Below are 23,447 nucleotides of genomic sequence, written 5' to 3' on the forward strand. Positions count from 1 at the left end.
AGGTGGGGTGCAAAAGTTTATTATTTGTCTGTCCTGGTGAAAATTTATGATGTCCCATTTTGCCTTTCATCTTTGTCTAACCCTTCTGATTGATCTCTCCCCCTTTTAGTGCTTTCCCTTTGGGATCGCATTATCTCACGAAGCTCTTCTTCCAAAAACATTGCTGGGTGCTGTGACATTGAGGGATTTACATGAGCCAAACCAGTCCCAGGTACAAAGACACCCTGATAATCCCAGGACAACCACCTCAAATCTCTTCTGTCTTGTGTTAATGCACCCACCGCATCATGTCTGCTATGTGGTCACCTCTAGCTCTTTTATAAGATCTTTACTTATTGTCTTTTTTCTTCTTTGTTTGTCTTTATTGCTTTGGACTCTTTTTTACCATGTGCTCTACTGCCACAGGGCACATATTAAAGGATCAATGAGAATCTCCCTTTCCATCACCTCCGAGGTATACACCTGCACACAACCGCACAGCTTCCTCCTAAAAAAATAATCCTAAACGCACACATCCCGAGAAGCATTATACTGGTTTGAGAAGTGCACAACTTTAAAACATCAAACTACAGCAATACAAGTATCTAATAACACAAAATGGATCATGTTTATTATGAGCATGATTTTGTTTTGTACACTTTTGTATCATTTGTTTTGGCCTATTTGCTAATGTCATAATGCTTTGAGCAAATAAACTAAACTAATGGAGCAGGGGATAAGAGTTAAAACATCAAATTTTCTTGCACGTCAAATTTACTTGCAACTTTTCTGGTGCAGATCTGGTGCAGAATGTACGTATCTATATTATCCAGAACAAAAGTAGGTGATGCTACCAGGTCAAGATATTTTTGAGCATTAAAAACATCTGCAATTTAATAAATACATGTTTGATGAATGTAATACCGTACTGTGAAACATTACAGGCAATGTGGCACATCCTCCACCAGAAGTTAGGTGCACCTTTAAATATATTAAAACAAATGATGATGACATGGTCAGGTCTTGATTTAAAATAATTGAATATAATGAATTAATAACAATTGACTAGTCAAGTAAAACTCCCGTACTGGTACGATATAACCAAGTAAGTGCTGTAATATCACTTTAAGGATGATAGTAAGGGGAAGTAATCTGGAAAAATAAGTAAACATAATTTGCTTGCATTATTTTGTTAATAAATATTTAGTGTAATCCCTTTAGTCACACAGGAAGTGACTTGTATGAAGCGAGGTAGACTTTGTCAGCGATTACACATCATTACTTTCACTAAACAGGGCTAAGGGTTAACTCAGATCACTTATATACACACACTCAAGCATGAGACACTGTGTTTTTTACATTTAGAAAGCAGTCACTGAGAGGCCGCCAGTTGTCGACAAAGGCAGCTTGTGTGCTAGCTGCATGGATGACGACGGGCGTAATGCGTGCCCCTGTGTGGGCTTGCAAACACAGCACGTGTGTGAATCATTATCTCGATTGTGCCGCAGCTTCATTGGAATAAGACTTGTCATGCATTGCTATCTACCGACAATCACTCAGCACAAATCTGTCTGCTTTGCTTTGCCTGCTCTTGTTGTGTCTGTCAGCAGTGAACAGACAAATAGCTGTAACTAATAAGATACAGGAGAGAGGGGCCCTGTTAGTGGCCTAGGACCCAACTCTAGACACGTTTGATGAGAAAAGATAATGTGATTGACAAGCCATTGACATTATTGGCTTGTTAGGTGCATGAGGCAGCTGCTGAAAGAAGAACAGTTTGTCTCTGCTTTAAACCCACGGCACATGTGCTGTCTGTCTGACGGGCAGCCTGTGATCTCAGCCCCAGATGAGTCTGTGCAACTGTCATGCTACAAAACTTTTATTTGCTCTTTGCTGCGTTTCTTCCTCTTCCAGACTAACCCCATCTTTTTGTTGTCTTTTAAACGTTTGCCTTTTGGAGTAAATCCTCTCAACTTAAAGGTCAAGTGTGGGTAGCTATAAAGTTAAATGATTGCAGACAGTTTGCATCTAAACAAGAAATAAACATTGAGTCATGGCACAAAATATTCAATTCAAAATAATAGACGAGCTGTAATAAAGATTTTTTTTTTTGTTTATACACACAACCAGAATGATCACTATTTCACATGACTATTTCAAAGTAACTAAGAAGGCCCATCTCAAAGCAGCTATAATTCACACAGACACAGTGTTGTCAGGTTTCTCTCCTACTCTGTGTCTGGCCCTCTAAATTTGTCTTGTCTACTTTTCAGCATTAGTCCTCTGCCCCATTTGCCCTCCTTCTCCATGTCCATCCATCTTGTCCAACCACCCAGGTAGCCATTTTAAACCACTTTGTGTCATTTTCTCTCTTCTTACCCTGCATGTCCCCTGTTTTCTCTCCTCTACAATCGAACCCTTTCACGCTTCCCTCCAATTCCCCGGGCCACCCCCGCGCTCCTCTTTTTCCATCTGTCTATCTCTGTCTCCCTCCCTTCTCCGTTCTGCTCACCTGCAGCACATAAAAATTCCTCTTTTCTTTCTCCAGAGGATTGTTCGGTCGCTCAGGGATTTACTGCATTCCTCCATGTGCTCTTCTTGTACTCTGTATCTGTCTGCCCCATTTTAGCATCTTGGCAGTTCAACACAGCATTTGATTTAGCCCATCTTCCCCTCCTTTTGTCCTTTTAACACATTTGTATCCCTCCTTAACCCTTCTCTGTTTTCTTTCCTCATCCCTCCCTGTCGTTTAAAAATAACAATCTCTAATCCCAAGTCAGTTTTTTTCCATGACCAAACCCTCATTACTATTTTCCCCTTGCTGCTGCTGTACTTGCCCCACCTGGCCTCTCCCTGCTGGGTTTCTGCCACAATATGGGATGTCCCGCCTCCGCTCACGTCGCTGCAAGGTGCAGGGTTGGGCCACATCATTGGGGGGGCACTCCAACACCCAAGGCATAGGATGAGGTTGATTTATGGCCTAATCAATGACTGATCCGTGTGAGTAAAACCGCAGAGGAGTATGAGCTCTTTTATGTTTTCTCTGGGCTGTTGACTTTTGTAATTGAAAAAAAAAAAAAAAAAACACTGTCAGCTGTCAACTCCTGTTGTTCAGCTTCTCAACAAGTTTTCTAAAGCAATTAGTGGAATAGAGACAAAATAGTGTTAGTGATCTCATTTCAAGTTATTAGCTTGATTTTACATATACAAATATAAATAAATATATATATATGTGTGTGTGTGTGTGTATGTGTGGGTGTGTGTGTGTGTGTGTGTGAAAAAAATAACATAAAAATATATGTGAAAGGGGAGAAAAAAGAAGATTCATTCTAGTATTTTTAGTATTTGGTGTCCTGAGTCTTAATGCATTGAACAGAAGTGATCAGACCTTTTAGTTTTTATGTTTAATATTTTTGTCTCCCTGTTTCTTATTTTGTGTGTTGGTTGTGTTGTGAACAGTTTGGTGGACATAGAAAACAGGTGGTGGTGGCTACTTTAAAAAAGGAAAAGTAGAGCCAGATGACGGGCAGATGAGGGATGAAGGATGTTTGACGGCATCTAATATATTGAATAAGTGACAGACACTGGCACAAGCACAAACAGATGAAAAACACAAGAGGGCTGTGCTACATAGAACAGCAGGCAAGTGTATTCAAACGTAAGGTGATTCCCTGTACCTTTGTTGTCTGAGCCAAATCTTTCTAACACGAATCCAGTATTTAAGCACCTTCCAATACACATTTAAATTTTATGACAGGCTCCTGTGTTGCTTGTAAAATCACATATTTGATTAATAGGTGCACTGGAGTGTAAGAGTAAATTTGTATTTTTTTTTTTTCTTTTATTTTCCCTGGGGCCTTGGGTGAGAATCAATGAGGCGTTATACATATTGCCGTGTCGCGGTCTACACTACATGTTTGACAAGTCATGGTTGGTTAAGAGACTTAAATAACTGTTTTGGAGCAGCTGTCCAGCCAAAACCTGGATGTCTTGCAGCGCTTGCTCCTTCACAGCAAACTCAGAATGGGAGAATGGTGTGAAACGTAAATAGAAAGCTTTTAAACTGTCTGGGAGCCAAGAGACAAAGATTATGGAGGAACTGAACGTCACAGATGAGTCTTAACACATCTTTCTGTGTCAATTAGAAGCAAACGTGAACATATGTGTATATTCCCACTTTAATCTTAATCTAAACAGCCTCTGGCTTCTGTCTCCTAAATCCCTATATAATCTTGTGCGCATCAAGTCTTTTCAGGAAGACAAGGTTTGCTTTGGCGGCAGTGGCTCAGTTGGTAGAGTGCTCATCCACCCCGATTGATGGCAGTTTTAACCTCACCTGCACTAGTTGTGTCCTTAAGCAAGACACTTAAGCAAGGTTGGAGAAACCAGTGGCGCGGATTGACAGGCTCACTTCCATTGGTCATCCACAGCATCTGTGATACTGTGATACATCTGTGAGTCATACCTTACTATGGAGTGAATGAATAACGCACAAAATGGTCAAGTATCTTTGAGCATCTTGAATGCTAATACAAACAGATACATTTTTATTCATATTTTAAAAAGTGTTTTTTACTAGTACAGCTTTGCTATGTTGTTTTTCTCTTAATCATCTAGTGTCCTTGTTCTACACTGCACTATATAGTGACAACTATGTTCTTTTGCGGTTTTGGACCTGAAAGCTGTATTGAATACAAAGGGCATATCTACATACAGTTCTCTTATGAACCGTAAAGTAATGTGATCTCCTTTCTTCATACCGTTACGCTGTCTGATTTGTCTTTTTGGTTTGAGCACAATCAGACAAGACTGGACCGAAAAACAGACATGCTCACATTTGTCTGGGTGGACACAAACGGTTGATCAACGAGAAAGAATGCTTAATGCAAGACAAGGACATCGGGTTTTTCTGTTTTCAGGCCAGACTCATGGATGGATCTGCATGAGCTGGAATCACATCCCATTTGTGGCAAAGAGTTTGATGCATGACAGATTTGAACTCTTAACTTTTAAACTGACTGAACAAGGGCCAAACATGCAGACATTTTAACTTGTTAGACTGGGAAAGTGTGTTTTTAAATGGGAGAGTTTTGTAAAGACATTATTCTCACCTCATAATCAGTATCCTATGTGAAATTGCCTGTTAGCGTTGGGCATTCAAAAAGACTTAAGATCATGAATGTAAAACAGAGATGTATAGACACAGCTGCCATGCAAACCCTGCCATGCAAGAATGTTCTGCTGGGAGCAAAAAAATATCAAAGCCAACCCCAACAAGTTGTTTTGAATAAGTTAGTGCTTTCATGTGCAGTTTGCCGCTGTAGACAGAACAAAGATCAGATGCGCTGGTCAGTTTCAGCCTGACTGCACCGCACCGACAGTCAAAGCTAATCCCCCGGTACAAAGGGCTCAGTGGGAACTGAAATAACGAGTGACTAGAATTTGATTTTCTCCAACGTGCCACAACTTGATTGACATGTTGTACAATCAAATCAAAGTGCTGACAGCTGGGAATGATTTCTCACAAGTGTTGTGGTTTAGGGACGCAGAGTGAATGAATGGGAAAGCAAAATAAAGAGGAGTGCAGCAAAACAGACTTGAGTCTTAAATTAGGCCAAAGAGCTTTTTTCAGTACGTCACAGTAGAGTATTTCTTGGCGATTTGTTTTCCATTAGACTGACTATTGTCGTTTGTGTCTGTGGGCTGATCTAAGGAAACTGAAGGACCACAAAGATGCTGAGAAACACTTGTTACAGTGGCTTTTGTCTGGAGACTCATTGGTGTCTGTTTCCTCATATTGTTTTACATGTCACCTCCTGAATGTGAAGTCTCTTTTATCAGGCAATTCTGGGAGCTGTTATTACTCTGTAGACACATAATAAAACGGATACTTTTAAACCTGGGGATAGTTAACCTTGACCTCTTCACTTTTAAACTATAAAGGTATTACTCAGGAGGCTTGAATAAATGTGAGAAGTACAGAAACGTATTGGTCGGCTCACTGATAATATTTTCCTAACCGATGAGGGACCCATGTGAGCCTCTGTAAAGCTCATGGAGGACTTTCATTAAAGTATGCTTTTAAGTTAATGCTTGATCTTATCGTGCGCTGCTCTGAGTCTCTCTCGTCCTGCAGACTGTGTACACCACTGTCTTAGTCGTTATCACTGCGGATCTTTGTCCCACTGCCTCAGTCTATGGACTGGACTCACACACCTCTTCTCAGAGTTACTCTCGGCTGTAGACTCTCATTATCTCCTTCAACTCATTGTGGGCTGTGGCCTTAAAAGGAAGAAATAGAAGAATGCACCAGAAGGGCTGCACTGAGGACGTAGACCCTCTTCTCATCTTTTGTTTTCTCCTGAGCTGAGGTTGGTGTTACAGCAGCTGCCAGTCTCTTACTCCTGTCGCCATCTTCATGCTCTCTCTTCTCTCTACTCATCCATCATGCGCTGTCGCCTGCGGTCACAACACTGTCATGTAATTATTCCATATTCATGTAAATATGCTGTTCTATACCAGCCAGAATGTTTTTTATGCACACTCAGGGTTCCTTTGACTCTGGCTTTAGAGCTTCATGTCATAATTCAAGCCAGAGGTAGACGTCTGATTGGCCCACAGGCCCAACGGCACCACAGGATCCCTTTGATTTTACACTGTTCTCAGTGGTGGCTGTCAGTTCTCAGACAGCAGGAGGCCCATGGAAGAAAAATGTTAAATGTGTTAATTACTTTTAGGCACCTACTCGGCTCAAAGGGCACAAATGCACCATTAGCAATTTGAAGGATTCTTTCTATTATTGGCGTTGCTGTGTAGAGCGAACATCCAGTTCCAATTTGAGGAACCACAGTGGGAGTCTAACCCCTAACCACAGCACAGCTGGTGCCATGGCCTGCCTGTTGAGCTACAAAGCAGGAGTGTGCTCATAAACAGCATGAAGGCTAGTGGCAGCCAGTGCTTTCTGCCCTGAAGAAGATCCATGTGCCCCATGAAAGCAGGTCAAGTTGAACCTGAACTTCTGAAGGAACAGCTTTTCTCACTTATGAGGCTGATTGATATCATTATAATATATCTTTGTACATCTGTCTGTTGTACATCTGTATGTCTCAAAGGAAAGTAAAACACTGACATGTTTATTACCTTCTATGCAAATTGCAAATAGACCAAACTAGTATTAAGTAGTGTCAGTCACTAGACCTCCATGTAGTCCACCAGTTCCTCCACATCAGAGTCAGTTTAGGCAATTATATTCAATGTCTTCCAGCTCACATCATGCACTGATCACAGTATAGGGAAAATAGAAATTCATATGGTCTGGAAAGCCTTGCAATAAACTATTGTCTAGATAAAGTCTGCCTGTATTTGTGTCTGTCTGAGAGTCGCACATGCTGCTTGTACCTTGACTGCTTTAGATCTGCATATATCATGTTCAGTCTGCGTTCTGAACACATTCCTGAAGAGCTTTTTGGTTTGATTTCCAGAATCTATTTGTCTAAAAGTCTTGTTCAAAAAAGCTGCACCCACAAAAGTGAGCTGTATGATGCAGAGAGGAGAGTGAGTTTTTTGGGCAGAATTGGTGTAATTAAAACAAATGGTGAAAAAGTAAGACTGGTCAGAGTTATATGTACAGTTATATGTACAGTAATGTTTTCACATTAACTGCAGAGAGGATAAGGTTGGATGTATCAAAAAGAAGTGTAGACTGCTTTCTTTTAGAGTTTGAGAAAAAAGCTGGGATAGATTAGCGGGGAAAGCGCCTGCTCTGAATCTAACAACACTGTAAACCGTTTTGTTTTTACTCACAGTACAGTTTCCTAAATGATTCGCCAGTAATTAAAGAGGTTAAATGGCGCTTCCTCGTAAAGGAGCGCCTTGCTGTGTTTATGGGCCTCTGTTGCCCCCCTGTGGTCAGCAATGAGAGCTACTATTATCCCGTCATGAGCTGTGAGCTAAGCTTCACCACCTGTGTGTCGTTTGGGAGCTGAGAAGAATGATGTGTTATGGCCTTGTGCTAATCAAATCATGGGATTAGATATGTTTTATGTTTCAGGTACCGTGAGACGCACCCGCTCGCCTGCCAACCGACCAACTGTCCTCACACAATAATAAAAATTAAAACCATATTTTCTGTGTGTGCTTTTGCTTAGATGCCTGGACCTTATTTAAGTATTGAAGAATGATAATTAGGTCTAATCAGTGTGTCCTTCACTATGTCAAAATGGTAGCAGGGCTATAGGGTGTTTTAAGGTCAATAGAAAACTTACTGATGGCACTAAAGAACATTTATAATTAAAAAATAATTGTCACCCTGTGGGTTTATTTGGCCTTGTTACACACGCATAATACTGTTTCAGGTGCATCTTAATCAGTATCAATTTAAAATTAAATAAGAATTATTCAGAAATATACAACATTATATCTAAATGTGGAATTTATTCAAACTAGTAAAGCTCGCTGCACCTTCACCGTCTATTTAATTAATGAAGATATAAAGACTAAAGATATTTGTACAGAAAGTAAACTGATTTAAATAACGTTAACAAATTCAATGTGTCGTATTATTGTTTTGACATTTCAAATCTCAAAATTTGGCCACTGCTGGGAAAAGCATCAAATTTCTCTACGAGATAAAAAGTAAAGTCTGGATTATATTCAATTCCCCACATCTCTCCTGTAAGATGATGTTGACGCCTGTCAGTCTGCAAATGTTTCCAAAGCTGTTCCAAAAACTCCAGGGCTCTGCTATCATACCTGCCAAATATATGCAGTACAAAGTAGAAATAGACTGGAATGACAGCCAAACTTCCAAGGGGTAATGGCCCTGCCAAAATACATTCATGAAGAAAAGGCAAGAAGTAAGAGGTCCTTTGGTCAGTATTGTTGAATCTCAAATGATTTGTGGCATTGTATCAAGAAGCAAATATTATCCTGACCTGCCAAAGTCACCATGATAAGAATTTAAACTTAAACCATACTTGCATGTCATGCATTTTATTTTCAAAAAGATCAACAGACTTGAGTTATTTCATGAGAGGAGCCCAATAAAGCAATACAAATAATTAATACAAAAGCTTCATTAACATGAAATTTCCATGAGCATCCTTATAACATCTAACATCAATATAATGTTAGATGTTCAACTTTGTTCTATCATTAGTCAAATAAGGACTGGGATTGGGATATTTTTTTTTCTTTTTTATTCACCCAATAACAATAATCAGATTATATTTTTGTCAAAAATGTGGTAAAATTTGCCTGAAAATGTTATTAAATGAAAGAATGATCATAAATCCTTGCCACAAGTTCACCTTTGAAAAGAATAAACTCTTCAATGAGCCCTGCTACCTAGAGAGGCTGTACTCACATGTCCCACACCAACAGAGGGCCCTCTAGAGCCAATACCTGACGAGCGGCTGCAGGAGCCGTTTGCCTTGTCAGGAGCTCTGCAAGAAGTTGGAGGGAGGGAGAGCTCAGCACAATGATAAAGTAGCATGCCTTAAACGCCCAGGAGAGAGTATCAAACTATTTTCAAAATTGATTTATGTTTATTAAGTGCTAGTTTTCAACACCTGTCCGTAGAAGAAAATCTAGGACAAGACACATTAGTTACATGCAGATAAGAAATATTAAGCATTATTATATTTTCAGTGGGAGCATTTTTGGTTAGAAACATACAATAGTTTAAATTCACTTTTAAATGTGTGGCTATTTGTTTCCTATTTTAAATCAGCTGGTAAGAAGTTCCACAGTCTAGCCCCTCTGGCAGAGAAAGAGGACTGACCAAGAGTTGTCCTGTACATTGGGACAACATAATTACCACTACTAGCACTTCTTGTAGTTGCTCTGTGTGTGCAGTATGTGGCAAATTCTGAATTCAGTGGTACATCAGAGTTAAGACACTTACAAATAATATTTTTTTATATATATATATTTTTATAATTTAATATAATAATTTAAGAATATTTAAACTTTTCAAAGTTAAATAGGTTATGTTTCTTTAAAATTTCACAGTGGTGCCAATGTCTGGACTTTTTGTCAAGGACCTTAAGGGCCAATTTGTATAATGAACAGAGACTTTTCAATGTGGTTGAGGAGACCTGCGACCAAGAACTGATACAATAAGGTTGACACTCAAAAAGAAGGAAAAGGGAATTACAAGAGCATATTCAGGTCAATTTTTTTTTCTACCAATATAAAACAGCCAGAATAGACAATTTGATATAGGAACTTGCTTCCTCTAATCGGCCAGAGTCATTTTATTATAAGGATGATGAGCCTAGAAGGGCTACAAAAAAAAAAAAAAAAGTCAAGTCCCAAGATATTGGCCAATGCTGATAAGATAAACTCTGATCAACTCAACATGTGCAACCAACAGGGGTGCAAATTAGAAGACAGAGAGAAAAGGAGCTCACCTCCAGTTTAGACACTGGAATAGAATCTATTGATACAGTTTGAGAGATAACAACCAAAAACAAAACAGAGCTGCCTGATCATACAGAGAGAAGGTCTGGAGAGCGCTCTGAAGAGTGAGGAGCAGAGGGTAACAGCCAACATAAGGCCAACATAAACTTAAACCACCTTCAAATAATAAACAATAGATCCACATTCAACAAATTTAAATGCAAATCAATTCAGCATGTATCACAGTGTATGTGCAGTGTAATGAGACATACTAAGTGTTTTCAACTGCAATTTCATTTGTTCTGTCATGTGAGAAAAATTAAAACTTTACAAAATTTCAGATAAAAAAATTAGGCACAACTGATTTTGAATATATGACTTGGTCAAGGTTCAAGTTTCACACAAAATCAAACACAAAAGTTCTGAAATATTACTTTATACCCATGTCAAAGATTATACTGTTTGTTACAATTATATGTTTTTTGTGTTATGTTGTTATACTGATTTATTATCTAAACCATAACCAATATCCTAACTTCTTTACACAAGCGCAATTATAGTATAGCATAATAGATAGTTATTCAGACACTACATTAGCATGCACCTGGAGAAAACTAAATTACTGCCCCATTCTGAGGGGATTTATACAGTGTACAGTAAATGGTCTTGACTTAGGACTGCAGGGGTCAAAGGTGAAGCTTGGTGTCCACAGCTGGAGAGAAATTCCAACAGGATTATTCTGATGAAAGAACTAAAGTCTAGAGGTATCATCTGTACCCTTGCCGCTGAATAAAATGTTCATGAGTGGCTATTAGAGAGACCGATATAATGGCCATTGGCTGTCAATTTCCATCATTGTCAGACATTTTGTGGCTCACCACCTTGGTAATTGAAAGACATGAAGCCTTATTTGGACACTTTAATGCAAAGGGAACAGTACAAAATTGCACTACTGAAGTGAAACAAAGCTGCAGATGTCAAAATATAATTGCTGTGGATATTATTTTTACTAATCAAATATTTGGGGGAAAATATAAATAAAAATTGGCCCTACATTTTTGCCATCTGCCAGAGCTTATCGGCAATCAGCTGCTCTGGATTCTAAGCAATAGGCATCTGCCATGAAAAAAATAATACAGGTCAATCTCTAGTGGCTATGATGCATTTTGGGTCAAGGATGACCTTGCAAATTGAGATGGAAAACTCAAGTCCTTCTCCCTGTAGCGCCTGGTGGGGTGCGGATTTACCTTTGTGGAGCAAACACAGGGGGTTATGCCTAAGTAAGATTAATCGGATCTGGATCAATTTGAGCTGAGCTATCAAACCTACACAACCTCTGAAAATTGGAGTCAAAGGTCTTTGGAACAATCTAATAACCATTTAAGTCTTGCATTGCTTATATAGAGGCCTACTGTATATTTAAAAAATCAAATTCTAAATTTATGGCCGTTATGCCTTACATTTTACTATAACTGAAAATAATGAGTTACAAGACAGTGCCATGTGTGTTATTTGTTGTGGAAATGTGATCACAGGACCTGGATAGTAGGTGAGTAACAGAGCTATTTATGTTGACAGAAAAACACAGCCATATATAGTTTCTCATGCAACTGTTCCAGCTAGCTTTTTACTGTTAAGGCTTTTAAAATATGACCATAGACGACAAAACCACAAATACAAATAAACCACACCCTGCTTTCAAAGATTATCTTTTGGAAAACTGAGAGAACCCTATGATATTCAGGGGATGTTGATAGATGCTGGCATTCAAATCTTGATAGGACAATTGAACTAGGCCCCTGTAATAATACAAAAAAAAAAAAAAAAGTTGTGCCAGTGTTGTATGTTGTTGCATGTAAACATCACGTTGAATGCATTACTGGAGTCATTTGCTTTGGCTTTCTCACAACATCATGTGCTTTTAATCTTGCATATCCTTGAAATCCATGCATGTCCTCTTAACAGTGTAAACAAACAGAATCTAGATTTAGACCAAGTTATTCATTCATTCTTACATAATTTTACATATATTCCATGTGACAATCAGCAAATACTACTCAAGACTCAACCATATAACCTCAAGTTATCCTCACAAGACAGGCTATACTAGTGAGTGAGTGTAGTAGTGAATGGCAGCATGGCAGTGAGTGACTTGCCACTCTCCTCCCCTCAAACAGTCAAGAGGGAGGGCATTAGAAGTCAAATTAGGAAAAGAAGGGGGAGTTAGTAACGAAAGCTGAGAGGGAAAACTAGCAAGAGTAACAGCCCCAACTTCAGGAAACAACTAGTAGCAGGAAGAAAATACCTGAGTTTTATCCACTTTATCTTTAATTTAAAAAAAAAACAACAACAAAAAAAAAAAAAAACAATCAACAATTTGTGAACTAGAAACAACACATTTTAATGTTTTAATACAAACTGAACAACAAAAATAGGCCTGTCCAACATCAGCTGCTTCACACCCAGTCTTTGTTTGAGAAGTCATAAAACTACAGCACAAGTAAGTCAACTTTATTCTGTGTTTAATGTGTCGTATGATTGTGTTAATAAGCGTAGTATTACCTGAATGACATGCTTTTTGCGGGGGAGGCGGTGGATGGAAGGACCGGCTTACGGTAACACACACGTGGCATGAGGACATAGACAAACGTACATTTGTCTGTGGAAAATATATGTAATGTTGAATTATTTTATTAATTTCAAGTGTTTAGTTAGATTAAACTAGATACTGTTACCTTTCCGTGAACATCTAGAGTAAACATCAATCTGAGAGTGATAATAACGATAATCTCAAAAGAGCGGGCAGTTTTCGGAAATTAGTTTACAACAGTTACACGATGCTAATCTTAAAATAACACTGAACCGATACCGTTATTGTTCACTTATAAATTGACTACATAAGTTAGATTTTTTCACAATTGTAAGCACAATAAAGCTGTTAATTGAAAAGTTTATACAAAATGTTCACTGTTTTAGCTAATCGATTAAGAGGAGCGTAGTCACGTTTTACGTTTGGGGCGTTCACTGTTCGTGGGAGCACGTAACACAGGGAGAGGGTAGCGTGAATTTAAAACATTGTCCTTCTTCCATAAACATTTATATTTGTTTGTTGAAAAATAACAGTAATCCAAAAACATGGAAAATACATCTCATAAGCAAGCATTTAGTTAATTAAATTTTGTTAATCTGTTAGTTTTATGTGTGTCCGTGTTTAAATGTAATCTATTCGGATGGTTTTCTGTGCCAACATCTGTTACAGTATGTCCAATCTATTGGTTTCTCAAATAGGAAGGTGTCTAGAAATGTAGATACAATGTGGTAATGCACGTGAACGCGGCTCCAAACTTGCTCCAGGACGCACGGGGGTTGTGGCTGTCTGAGGCCGCCCCCCGACGCTGGAAATAGGACCCAAGACTGAGGTCATACCCGGGGAGAGACAGCTGCTTGTAGACTGAGCACAGCATCGTTATCATGGGGCTGCGTTGTAGGACTCTTTAGAGAACAGAGGCCCCAACTGCGTGTCGTTTATTTTTATACAAAGTTGTGAGAATAAAGAGTTTACCCTGGGACTCTTTATGGCCTGGTGAGGTTGATAAATACAGGTCTCATGGGCAGAAAATCAGCTTTAAAGTGCGTGAGAGACAGAGAAGTCACTCAGCTAGTTTGCTTTTCAATATAAACAACACCCATTTTTACTTTATTATAGGTGGATTGAGTAGCCAAAATTGTAGTGTAACCTTACTTCATAATATTATTACTAAAACAGAAGTACAAAATAGTGGTCAAAGAAATTTGCCTACTCACTTAAGAGGAAAAAAGTATTTGGGAAAAGTACTACTCAAGTAAGAGTAACTTAGTTTGAATTATGTTTTATTTAAAGTTAGGAAGAACTAAACATTAAATAATGCACAAAATGTGGTATTTTCAAAGGATAAACACACAAATTAAATCATATCTGAAGGAGTGGTGCAAATGTTCAAATCATTTAATACTGTCAACAGGACATCAAGAAGAACCAAGTATTTTACTCAAGTAAGAGTACTGTTATTTCACTAAAAATATTACTTAAGTAGGAGTACTGCTACTAGAAAAGTACTCAAGTGTACAGTTTCTTCAAAAAGCTACCTACAGCTGTACAGTACAATAAAAATATAATAACCTATCTTCAACTCAGGTCACACCTGTCATTGGCAACATTGCATCATTTACCAGCTGCTGTGTTCAGGTATTTCAGAAACCATTGCCCTTATAGGCCAGATTTCTCCAGTCCAGACATCACCTGCTCATCCCACCTGGGTTTTATGACACGGGCTCACAAGTCACAATGACCTGCCAGCCATAAAAAGGAATAGGCCTTTATGTTCAAAGGTGTTTTTGTTTTGTTGACTTTCCTGTCCCAACACTAGTGTTTTGCATCATGTTCTTGTCTGTTGTGAGTGCTGGCACTAGTTTTGTGCACTGGGCAATTAATTGGTAAAGTAGGAAGGGAATCGCCACGAGGGATGTGGGAGATAAGCAGGAGATAGCAGCAGCTTGGGTATTGTCTTTAACGTAAAAGGATTCTAGGATTTTATAGCTGGTCATTCAGTGTATGTGCCCATTATAATAGATCCGTGGTGCGCCATAGTTTACACTAGAGGCTTGTTTTGATTGTGACCTTATATGCTCTTGAATATGATACGTTTGTGTGGATGATAACAAATACTACACATGCGTGTTGATGGTGGTCACAGTAACACAGCAACCCTATCTATGTGACCTTTACACGCAACATATGCTCCAGAATGACCTACAATAATTTTATGATATCTGCTGATCAACACTTATGAGCATATATTTATACTCTGATAAGGATCATTGGATATTATGATATTTATATATATTCCATCCATGCAAATACATATCAACCAACACATTAACATCAAGGTAACTGTTGGATTGGAAAATATTAGCCTATATTTTATTTGTCCTGTTCTTATATTGGCAAAAGCCATAACAAACCATGACAGAGACATTTTTTTTTTTAAGTAAGAGTTTAAATTTAAATTTTTGCGTGTCCCACCCGCAAATATTCTTTATCCCTTTGTGAACAATGTAATTAACATTATTGTTTTTTTATTGGGAGGGTGAGGAAATGAGGGCTCTTCTTGGTTGGGTGCATTCTGTTGGGGAGAGTCCTAAGTGGATTTTCACAATGAGGTCTCAATGACAGACAAATCCCTCTTTTCAACCCCAGTTTCAGCTCAAAAGCTGCTCACTGGAGTATGTATAATTCTATTAAGCCACACGGCTCATGAGCACCTACAGAGCCATGGGCACACGCAAAGGTACATCAGACCTATTAGGTCATTGCTGCCCTACCAATGGGGACATTCTTATTAAGACTAACTAGAAGATTTTCCTGTTGGGACAGAGACAGATTATAAACTCCAAGTGACCCCTTTCCCTCAGACTAACTTTTGGCCTCACAGCCAAATGGGACAGCCAAATGTGACCTTTGAGGTGAGTGTCAGTGTCACTCTCACCGAGCTGTAGTGCCCTATGCACTGTATGTTTGCTTTCCAATTAGTTATAACATCCAAATAATGGCATTGTTGGGTCACAGGAGTTTTACATCACACTTTGATTTGATGCACAATTGTGAAAAATGTTTTATAGAATGAGTGAAATGTTATGTTTACTGCTTCCTTTTTAATGTTCCTCATTTGTTCCAACAGAGCTGCTATGGCTCCTTCTCTGGTCCAGGCCTACAAGAGGCGCTGGTGGATGGCAGTGACAGCGGTGCTGGAGAACCTGCTGTGCTCAGCTGTGCTTCTGGGCTGGGGCTCCCTGCTCATCATGTTAAAAAAGGAAGGTTTCTACTCTCACCTCTGCCTAGGTATTGTCCCTTAGTATTGGTGTTGTATGTTATGGACATCCTCCAGAGTATCACATAGCATTCTTGTTTCTGTACAGACAATCAGACTGTGCATTTGGGTAATGACTCTGCTGGAGTATGGCGCACATGTGTAGACCAGGAGGAGATGCTAAACCTGGGCTTCACAATAGGCTCTTTCCTGCTCAGTGCCACTACCCTGCCTCTTGGCATTCTCATGGATAGGTTTGGCCCACGCCCTATTCGTCTTGTGGGCAGGTAAATTCTTGTGAAGTTGTGATTTTCTTCACGTACCTATCATATCACTATTAAAATGCTTTGCATTGTTGAGTTGCAGTTATTAAAAAGTAAAATAAACCATGTTCAGGTTACTGGTACAAGTACATTCCTAAAAGGGGTGTGTAATGAGTCAGTGTAAGTTATTGTGAAGGTGAAGGTGAGGTGAAGCTAAGCTCTTACAGTAGTAAGCTTTAGTAGGCTGTGATAGTATGTGTTGAGGTTACATTCCAAAAATGTTAGTTCAGAAATTTTACTATACAAGTATAAACATGTCATAAGGCGTGCAAGGATAACATGCAGTCCGAGAAACTATTAATGAACAAGTCGCCAAAGGTCGATACACATTGTATAAGTAAGAGATTTTTTGTTTTGGTTTTCAGCTCTTGTTTTGGACTGTCTTGTGTTATGATGGCTGCGTCCACCTATGACCCTGTTAGTAAGTATCACTTGAGCTCAATGCACAGTTGAATGTCCTTCATTAAAATTGCTCTGTGATCATGAAAAAGGGGTAAAAATAGCCTTTTATATTTGTTTGCAGAGTTGTCAGCACTTATTTTTTTGGCTCTCTCTCTAAATGGCTTTGGGGGCATCTGTTTGACCTTCACTTCTCTGACGGTGAGAAATTCAAATTGTATTTTTTAAAATAACAACAATTGTATCTTGTCTGTTTTTTCATTTGCTTGAGTAGAGTCCAGATTTATCACACATTACTGGCAGATTGTGACATAAAGTAAAATCTTTTTCTGTCTGTGTTATAAGATTACATAACTTTCTATGCATTCTAAGAAACTGTTTCTGGAACAATGGCTAGAGTTTATTATTTGAAATATTGAGGTTCTCAGCTGCAGTCTGTTTACTTGTTAGGCATGTGCTGCTGTGTGGCAGCTGGTCACAGCATTATCAACTATAGGGTCCTTCTGTGTCCTGCCAAGTATTTCAATTGTACTTTTGGTTGGCACAAACATGTTTACATATGCACATGACCACCCAAATGGAAAATGTGTTTCTATTTGTGTTTCCGCCAATGAAAATTCAGGCTTGGTCACACACCCTCAAGAAAGTCCTGCCCACTCTCCTCTATCTAAAATATTGATGGTCACCTTCTCTTGCTTTGCTGTCACAGTTGTTTTCCTGTTTTGTTGTTCCAGAAGTTTTTGAAGAACACTAACTTCACACAAAATTATTCATTTAGGTCCTCCAAGCAAAAAATCAGTCTTGTGTGCTAGACAGAAATGTGTTCAGTAGAACTTTTTAGTTACCTTCATGCTGAAAGTTAATCCAGTATTTACATATTTCTTGAAACATACCCTTAATGTAAACAATGCACATTATGTTATAGTGTTCTTATGCTCAAGCACACAAAAGAGGAAGTCAGTTTAGAATCCAAAGATCAAAAAGAAAATAAAAACTGTAATAATTATTCAGCAACATCTTAAGGAGGCTAAAAGGTTGTACTCAAACTTATTAGTTGGTTTTTCAAACTTATACGGATACCATAACTAAGGAAGGTCAGAGGGACCAGAAGATCATGGTGATAAAAGTAAATAAGAGTGAGACAGTGCTGGAGTTTTTTTTTTTTTTTTTTTTTTTACAGAAGAACAGTGATAAAAATAAACAAACCTTAAATGCCCAGAAGCTACATTTCCATGTATAATGTAAAAGGGAATCAGAGCTGAGGTGCAGTGTGAGACCGGTTTAGTGTTTCTTAAGTGAGTTCGATAGACTGAATACATCTTGAATTTAAAGTAACAAAGCAAAGTAAGGCATAACATTACTAATAATTATTTTTAAAAATCATATGACTATCAGCTGAGTTGAGCTGAGTTTTTAGAATTTATGATACAATTTAATCCATTTAACTTAATGACTAGTGCTTTAATTAGGCTTACATCACCCAAGTAAGTGAGCACAGCAGGTATAAAGCCTGTACAAATTTAAAATGACCAAAAGAAAACTTTCTGACTCTCACTTGCCCTAGCGTCACATGTTATAGTTCTCGTCTCTATGTTAATATTTGCATCCATAACATGTGTTGAATATCTATGTGTGAAATATGTCTTTTATGAGCTCCCTTAGAAACACAATCATGGGAATGACACCATCTGTTGTAGACACGCAGTGGCACATGCACACTCCTCCCATACACAGACTCACTGTGACTGTTTGCCATCTGAATGTAAACTTCAGGTGACATTTCACTCTGCCATCTTTAGCTTTAGAGAGAGAAGGGCAAAACATGCTTAGAGCAGGCTCTTGAGTCTGGTGATGACAACTTTTGATTCTAAGAAACAGTCTAAGAGCATTTTCCTGGAGGCTTTTCCATCCTTAATCCACACATTGAATTTCCCAAAACATCCTCAGGAAAGACTTGTTTTCTTGTTTAACCCTCAGAAATTCAGTTTCAGCACAAAATGACCTTGAGTGCCTCTTTGGATTCTGTCAGCCACAAACTGTCATCACTGTCTTATCTACTTGGCCAGTGTGGCCAAAGGTAAATTTTACTGGCTCCTTTAAAGATGCAAGATACTTCACTATTTTTTCTCTCATTTCAGAAAGACTCATGATATTCAATTTTTTTGCAATTGAATTGCAAGAAAATAAAATAAAATAAAATATACAGTTACACATATTAGATGTAATTGCTTTGATTAGATTTTTCCACAGTGTAGTGTGGCAGTAAACTTATCTGTCTTCATGGGGACAAACAGGTGACAGTAACAGGCAAACTTAGAGGTCAGATCTGTGGAGAGGAGATCCCACAGGATGGATGTTTTTCAAGGGATTTTTGGGATATTGAAAACTAGAGGTTAAGTTTAGTGCCATTGCCATGTGGATTATTCTGTGTAATAATCTCCATGGAGTCAAGCAGGTGACAGGTGTGGATATCCCATGAAAAACGTTCCCTAGTGCACCTTTATTTTTTTTCATATGACTTAAACCAGTGTATCTGCAGTAAAGATAAAGAAATTATAAGGTAGTTTTGGAAACCTAAAAAGATTAGTTGGTGCAAGAGTTTGCAAAACATACATACCCACCACCACAATCCCACACATGTGATTTTATATTGACCCATTTAAGATTGTTATTAAAAACACTAAGTGCACTGACCACACAATTGGTCATTGTGATAATGCTAAGCTTCTTACTGTAAATAGGCTAACCTAATATACAATGTGTTAGTGCCTGGTGCGGTGCCCATGCTTTGAGTAATGTATACTAGAGTAGTCATTTCTAATCTTGAGAAATTGTTGAAATGGCAGAAATAAGGACCATGTGTTGTGTTTAAGTAAGGCTTTGTCAAGTTTGAACTGTGAGGTCATGCTGCAAATTGGGTCACGACTTTGTTCCTTGTGTCCTCATGACATGGAAACTAATATTTGTTTAATGAGGCTGCTGTGTTGTGGCAAATACAAGTTAATGAGTGCATGCTCAGTGGGAAGGAACTGCTCAGGTTTTATAGGTTGACCTATTGTGGCAGCAGCAGGCTGCCCTCTGTCGGGCCAAAGCATAACACTATCATTTATACACTGTGGTTCATTGTTGCCATTATAAACTTTGTCTTCTTTTGCAGCTTCCTAACATGTTTGGGGCTCTTAGCTCCACAGTTATGTCTTTGATGATTGGCTCTTATGCCTCCTCTGCTGTAACCTTCCCTGGAGTAAAGGTACTGTGCAAAAATGATAAAGACTATTGGTGGCACTGGGCATTAGATAATATGAAAATTATTAGAACAATAATACAATTTTGCCAATGCATTTGTGCTGTTTTTCAGTTGATATATGATGCACAAGTGACCTTCCATGTGATTATGTGGGTGTGGGCAGGACTTGCTGGTTTTGTCTTTTTCAATTGTTTCTTGAATTGGCCCATAGAAGGATTTCCAACACCTGATGAAGTGGACTACAGGTGATATACTCTCTCCTTCTAAACTAGTTTTATTTATGTATTTATTTTTCTTACAAAATAACAAACTGTATCAAACGCCTGATTAACAGCAAGATTCTTACAAAAAAAGAGCTTCCACGATCAGACACAAAGGCAGATGAACAGAAACTACAAGAGAAGAACGGAGATGTGCACCATCATTCTGCAGGGAAATTGGCCACAAGTCCTGAACCTGCAGCCAGTGCGTTTACAAACCAAAACACATCAAAGAAATGCTATACTGGTGTACTTAAAACCTAAAATCTTCTTTCAGAAAATGTGCCCTTCCGCCGTTCTGTCTTCTCACCCATTTTCCTCTGGAGTCTTGTCACAATGGGGATGTCTCAGCTACGCATTATCTTCTTCATGGGTGCAATGAATAAGATGCTCGAGTTTATGGTAACCCATGGAGATCAATGTAAGTGTCCAAAATATAATGTGTAATGAATTAGCAACTAAACAAGTAGATATATTTGTATGTTAATGCTTTTATTTTTATAGCATCTGATCTCATAACCGAGGCAGCGCAAAAAGGTGAGCATCACAGTTGAAACTGTTGTCCTTTTTGACAATATTGTATATAATTTTGTAATAATTTTAATAATTGTATATAAGCTCTTATACAAGCTGAAGTGATCCATTTCTTTTAGTGAGTTTCTACTCCTCCATCTTTGGTACTCTGCAGCTGCTTTGTCTTGCTACTTGTCCATTAATTGGTTACATTATGGACTGGAAGATGAAAGAGTGTGTCGATGAGAAAGAGACTCCTGAAAAGAGGTACTTAAATTCAGTGAGAGATTGCCTGAACAGTACTGTGATTTACTACATCGTGTTATACTTTCAGTAAAAGCTGCGGGCCTAAGAGAGATCGTAAAATCCAGAAAATTACCAATGCCATGAGAGCTTTCATCATTACCAACCTGCTTCTGATTGCTTTTGGATTCTGTTGTCTCATTGACAATCTCCCTCTCCAAGTAATACAACAAAACACTACTACTACTACTACAAAAAATCTTATTCTTCTTTAAAAAATAAAAAAATGTTTATTCTTCTTTTATAGATCCTGACATTCATTCTTCATACTATGGTTCGAGGATTTATTCACTCGTGCTGTGGAGGTCTCTATGCTGCTGTGTAAGTAAAATAGATAAATACATAAAATATATAAGGTGTAATGCAAAATAAATTATTTTAAATTAAATTATAAGTAGTTCAGTAGTTGTTACCTTTATTATTTATAACCTTATAACCAGAAATACAGAATTAAATGGTATAAATGCATACTTGTGTGCATTTCTGATTAGAATTTGTATGTAGTGTGTGTGTATGGTGACTTTTCTCTTTTGTCTCCCATAGATACCCGTCCAACCATTTTGGGACCCTGACTGGTCTCCAGTCCATGATTAGCGCAGTGGTTGCTCTGCTGCAACAGCCACTCTTTATTGCAATGCTCGGGCCACTGGCTGGAAATCCATACTGGGTATGTAAAGTATACTGCAGAAACCAGCAATGGAAAAGAGCCACTACTTTAGTGTTCTCTCATAAATGTGATGGACCAAGGAAAGAGGAAAAGGAGTTTGTAATTATTGTTTCTACTTTTTTAGATAAACCTTGGCCTGTTAATCTTCTCCCTGGCTGGGTTCCTGTTACCCGCTTACCTGTTTTACCATAGACGACATCTGTTGAAGGAAAAAGAAGCCAGAGAGAAGCAGTTGGACCAAGAGATGCAGGCACTGAACGAAACGGTGGCCAACGGCCACAAGCCCCACACCAACGGCTTTGCAGCAGTAGACGCATAAAGCTTCCAACAGTTGGTGGGTGAAGAAAACATAGGATTCATCACGTGCGCCTAAATGTATTTTTACAGGGGTGCATCAATTTTATTTCATAGTTTTAAAGCATAACTAATGCTTTTGTATCTGCTACAGTGTGTTGTTCACTTCCACTGTTGTGACTAGTGAGCATGTTTATTTATTTTATTTTGTTTCAGGAGCCAAATTAGAGTGATTTAAAGCCATATATTTCACTCATCCTAGCCTGACCTTTATGGCAAACTATGGATGTCATGTTACTTGAAAATACCCCCCAACATAACATGAAACCAAAGAACTATGAATATATTAATCTAAATGTATTCAGTAATGTACTTTGTGCAAGTTAGTTACTTAGTTTTGAGTGTTTTTGTTGGTAATGTACCACAAGCCAGACTTTGCAAACCTAGACCATCAATACAAATATAGATTTTTATGTCATAAACATGCTAAAAGCTCTGGGGGGCATGCATTGACTGGTTGTGTAGACACCAGACATCATCTACCTCCTAAATATCAGTGTTGTTTCATTTGTCCACCCAATGTTTCATATTTGTAAATATTATTCTAATCATCTTCCCATTTACATTGTTATATTGTTTGTCATTTTAACAGGTAAGACTGTAGAAAATGTATAAATTTGACTTATTTCAAGTGCAGCAGTTAATATTCAACACTTTTATACTTAGTTATACACAAAAAAATGGGGGCAAGTCTTTTCAAGTTTTTTTTTTTTAGAATTAAAAGGGAAGCATTTGTTTTGGCAACACAAATGTGACTTTGTAGTTTTAACATTTTGATGAAGAACAATTGGCACCAAGTTCAGCTTGTGCTCTTTGTAAATATTAGTTGTCGCTTTTGTACGCTTGCTTTTAGTACCTTTATGGTATTTATTTTTTGTAAATCAATTTAGCAATGAAACATGTTTGGTTTTGTGTGTCTGTATTTTAATATTTCAAGTCGAGATGTTTCGGTTGTCACTGTACCTTAGTACTTTGTCACTACTGTGTCTAAATAGTTAATTTCTACTTGTACAATTGTTGTCAAATACAGCATTACACGCTAAAGGAAGCTTTGTAGGGTTCAGTAGAACATTTCTATAAAACTTTAATTCAATGCCCAATGCATTTTCCACATTAAAATAAGCATCTGCCTGAAAACGCTGTGTGAATCTTGCT

The 23,447-nt window shown here is 38.2% G+C and overlaps 1 protein-coding gene across 1 annotated transcript; it reads left to right on the plus strand.

Moving 5' to 3' along the window:
• Positions 1-12,602: 12,602 nt before the first annotated feature.
• On the plus strand, positions 12,603-23,429 carry slc43a1a (solute carrier family 43 member 1a). Its single transcript, XM_055159109.1, has 15 exons — positions 12,603-12,880; positions 16,098-16,258; positions 16,336-16,513; positions 16,915-16,970; positions 17,073-17,149; positions 20,106-20,198; positions 20,307-20,440; positions 20,530-20,660; positions 20,733-20,876; positions 20,960-20,992; positions 21,109-21,235; positions 21,303-21,432; positions 21,519-21,592; positions 21,815-21,938; positions 22,063-23,429. Exons 2-15 carry the CDS (start codon positions 16,105-16,107, stop codon positions 22,255-22,257), a joined length of 1,650 nt encoding a protein of 549 aa, XP_055015084.1. The 5' UTR covers positions 12,603-12,880; positions 16,098-16,104; the 3' UTR covers positions 22,258-23,429.
• Positions 23,430-23,447: the final 18 nt, after the last annotated feature.

The sequence above is a fragment of the Boleophthalmus pectinirostris genome, unplaced genomic scaffold (assembly GCF_026225935.1).
Source record: "Boleophthalmus pectinirostris isolate CB_2022bp ecotype Guang Dong unplaced genomic scaffold, ASM2622593v1 HiC_scaffold_23, whole genome shotgun sequence".
NCBI lineage: Eukaryota > Metazoa > Chordata > Actinopteri > Gobiiformes > Gobiidae > Boleophthalmus > Boleophthalmus pectinirostris.

Coding starts and splice junctions, on each gene's coding strand:
- slc43a1a (XM_055159109.1), top strand. CDS start 16,105: ATGGCTCCTTCTCTGGTCCAGGCCTACAAGAGGCGCTGGTGGATGGCA. Junction 21,593..21,814: donor GGAGGTCTCTATGCTGCTGT/GTAAGTAAAATA, acceptor TGTCTCCCATAG/ATACCCGTCCAACCATTTTG. Junction 21,939..22,062: donor TGGCTGGAAATCCATACTGG/GTATGTAAAGTA, acceptor CTACTTTTTTAG/ATAAACCTTGGCCTGTTAAT.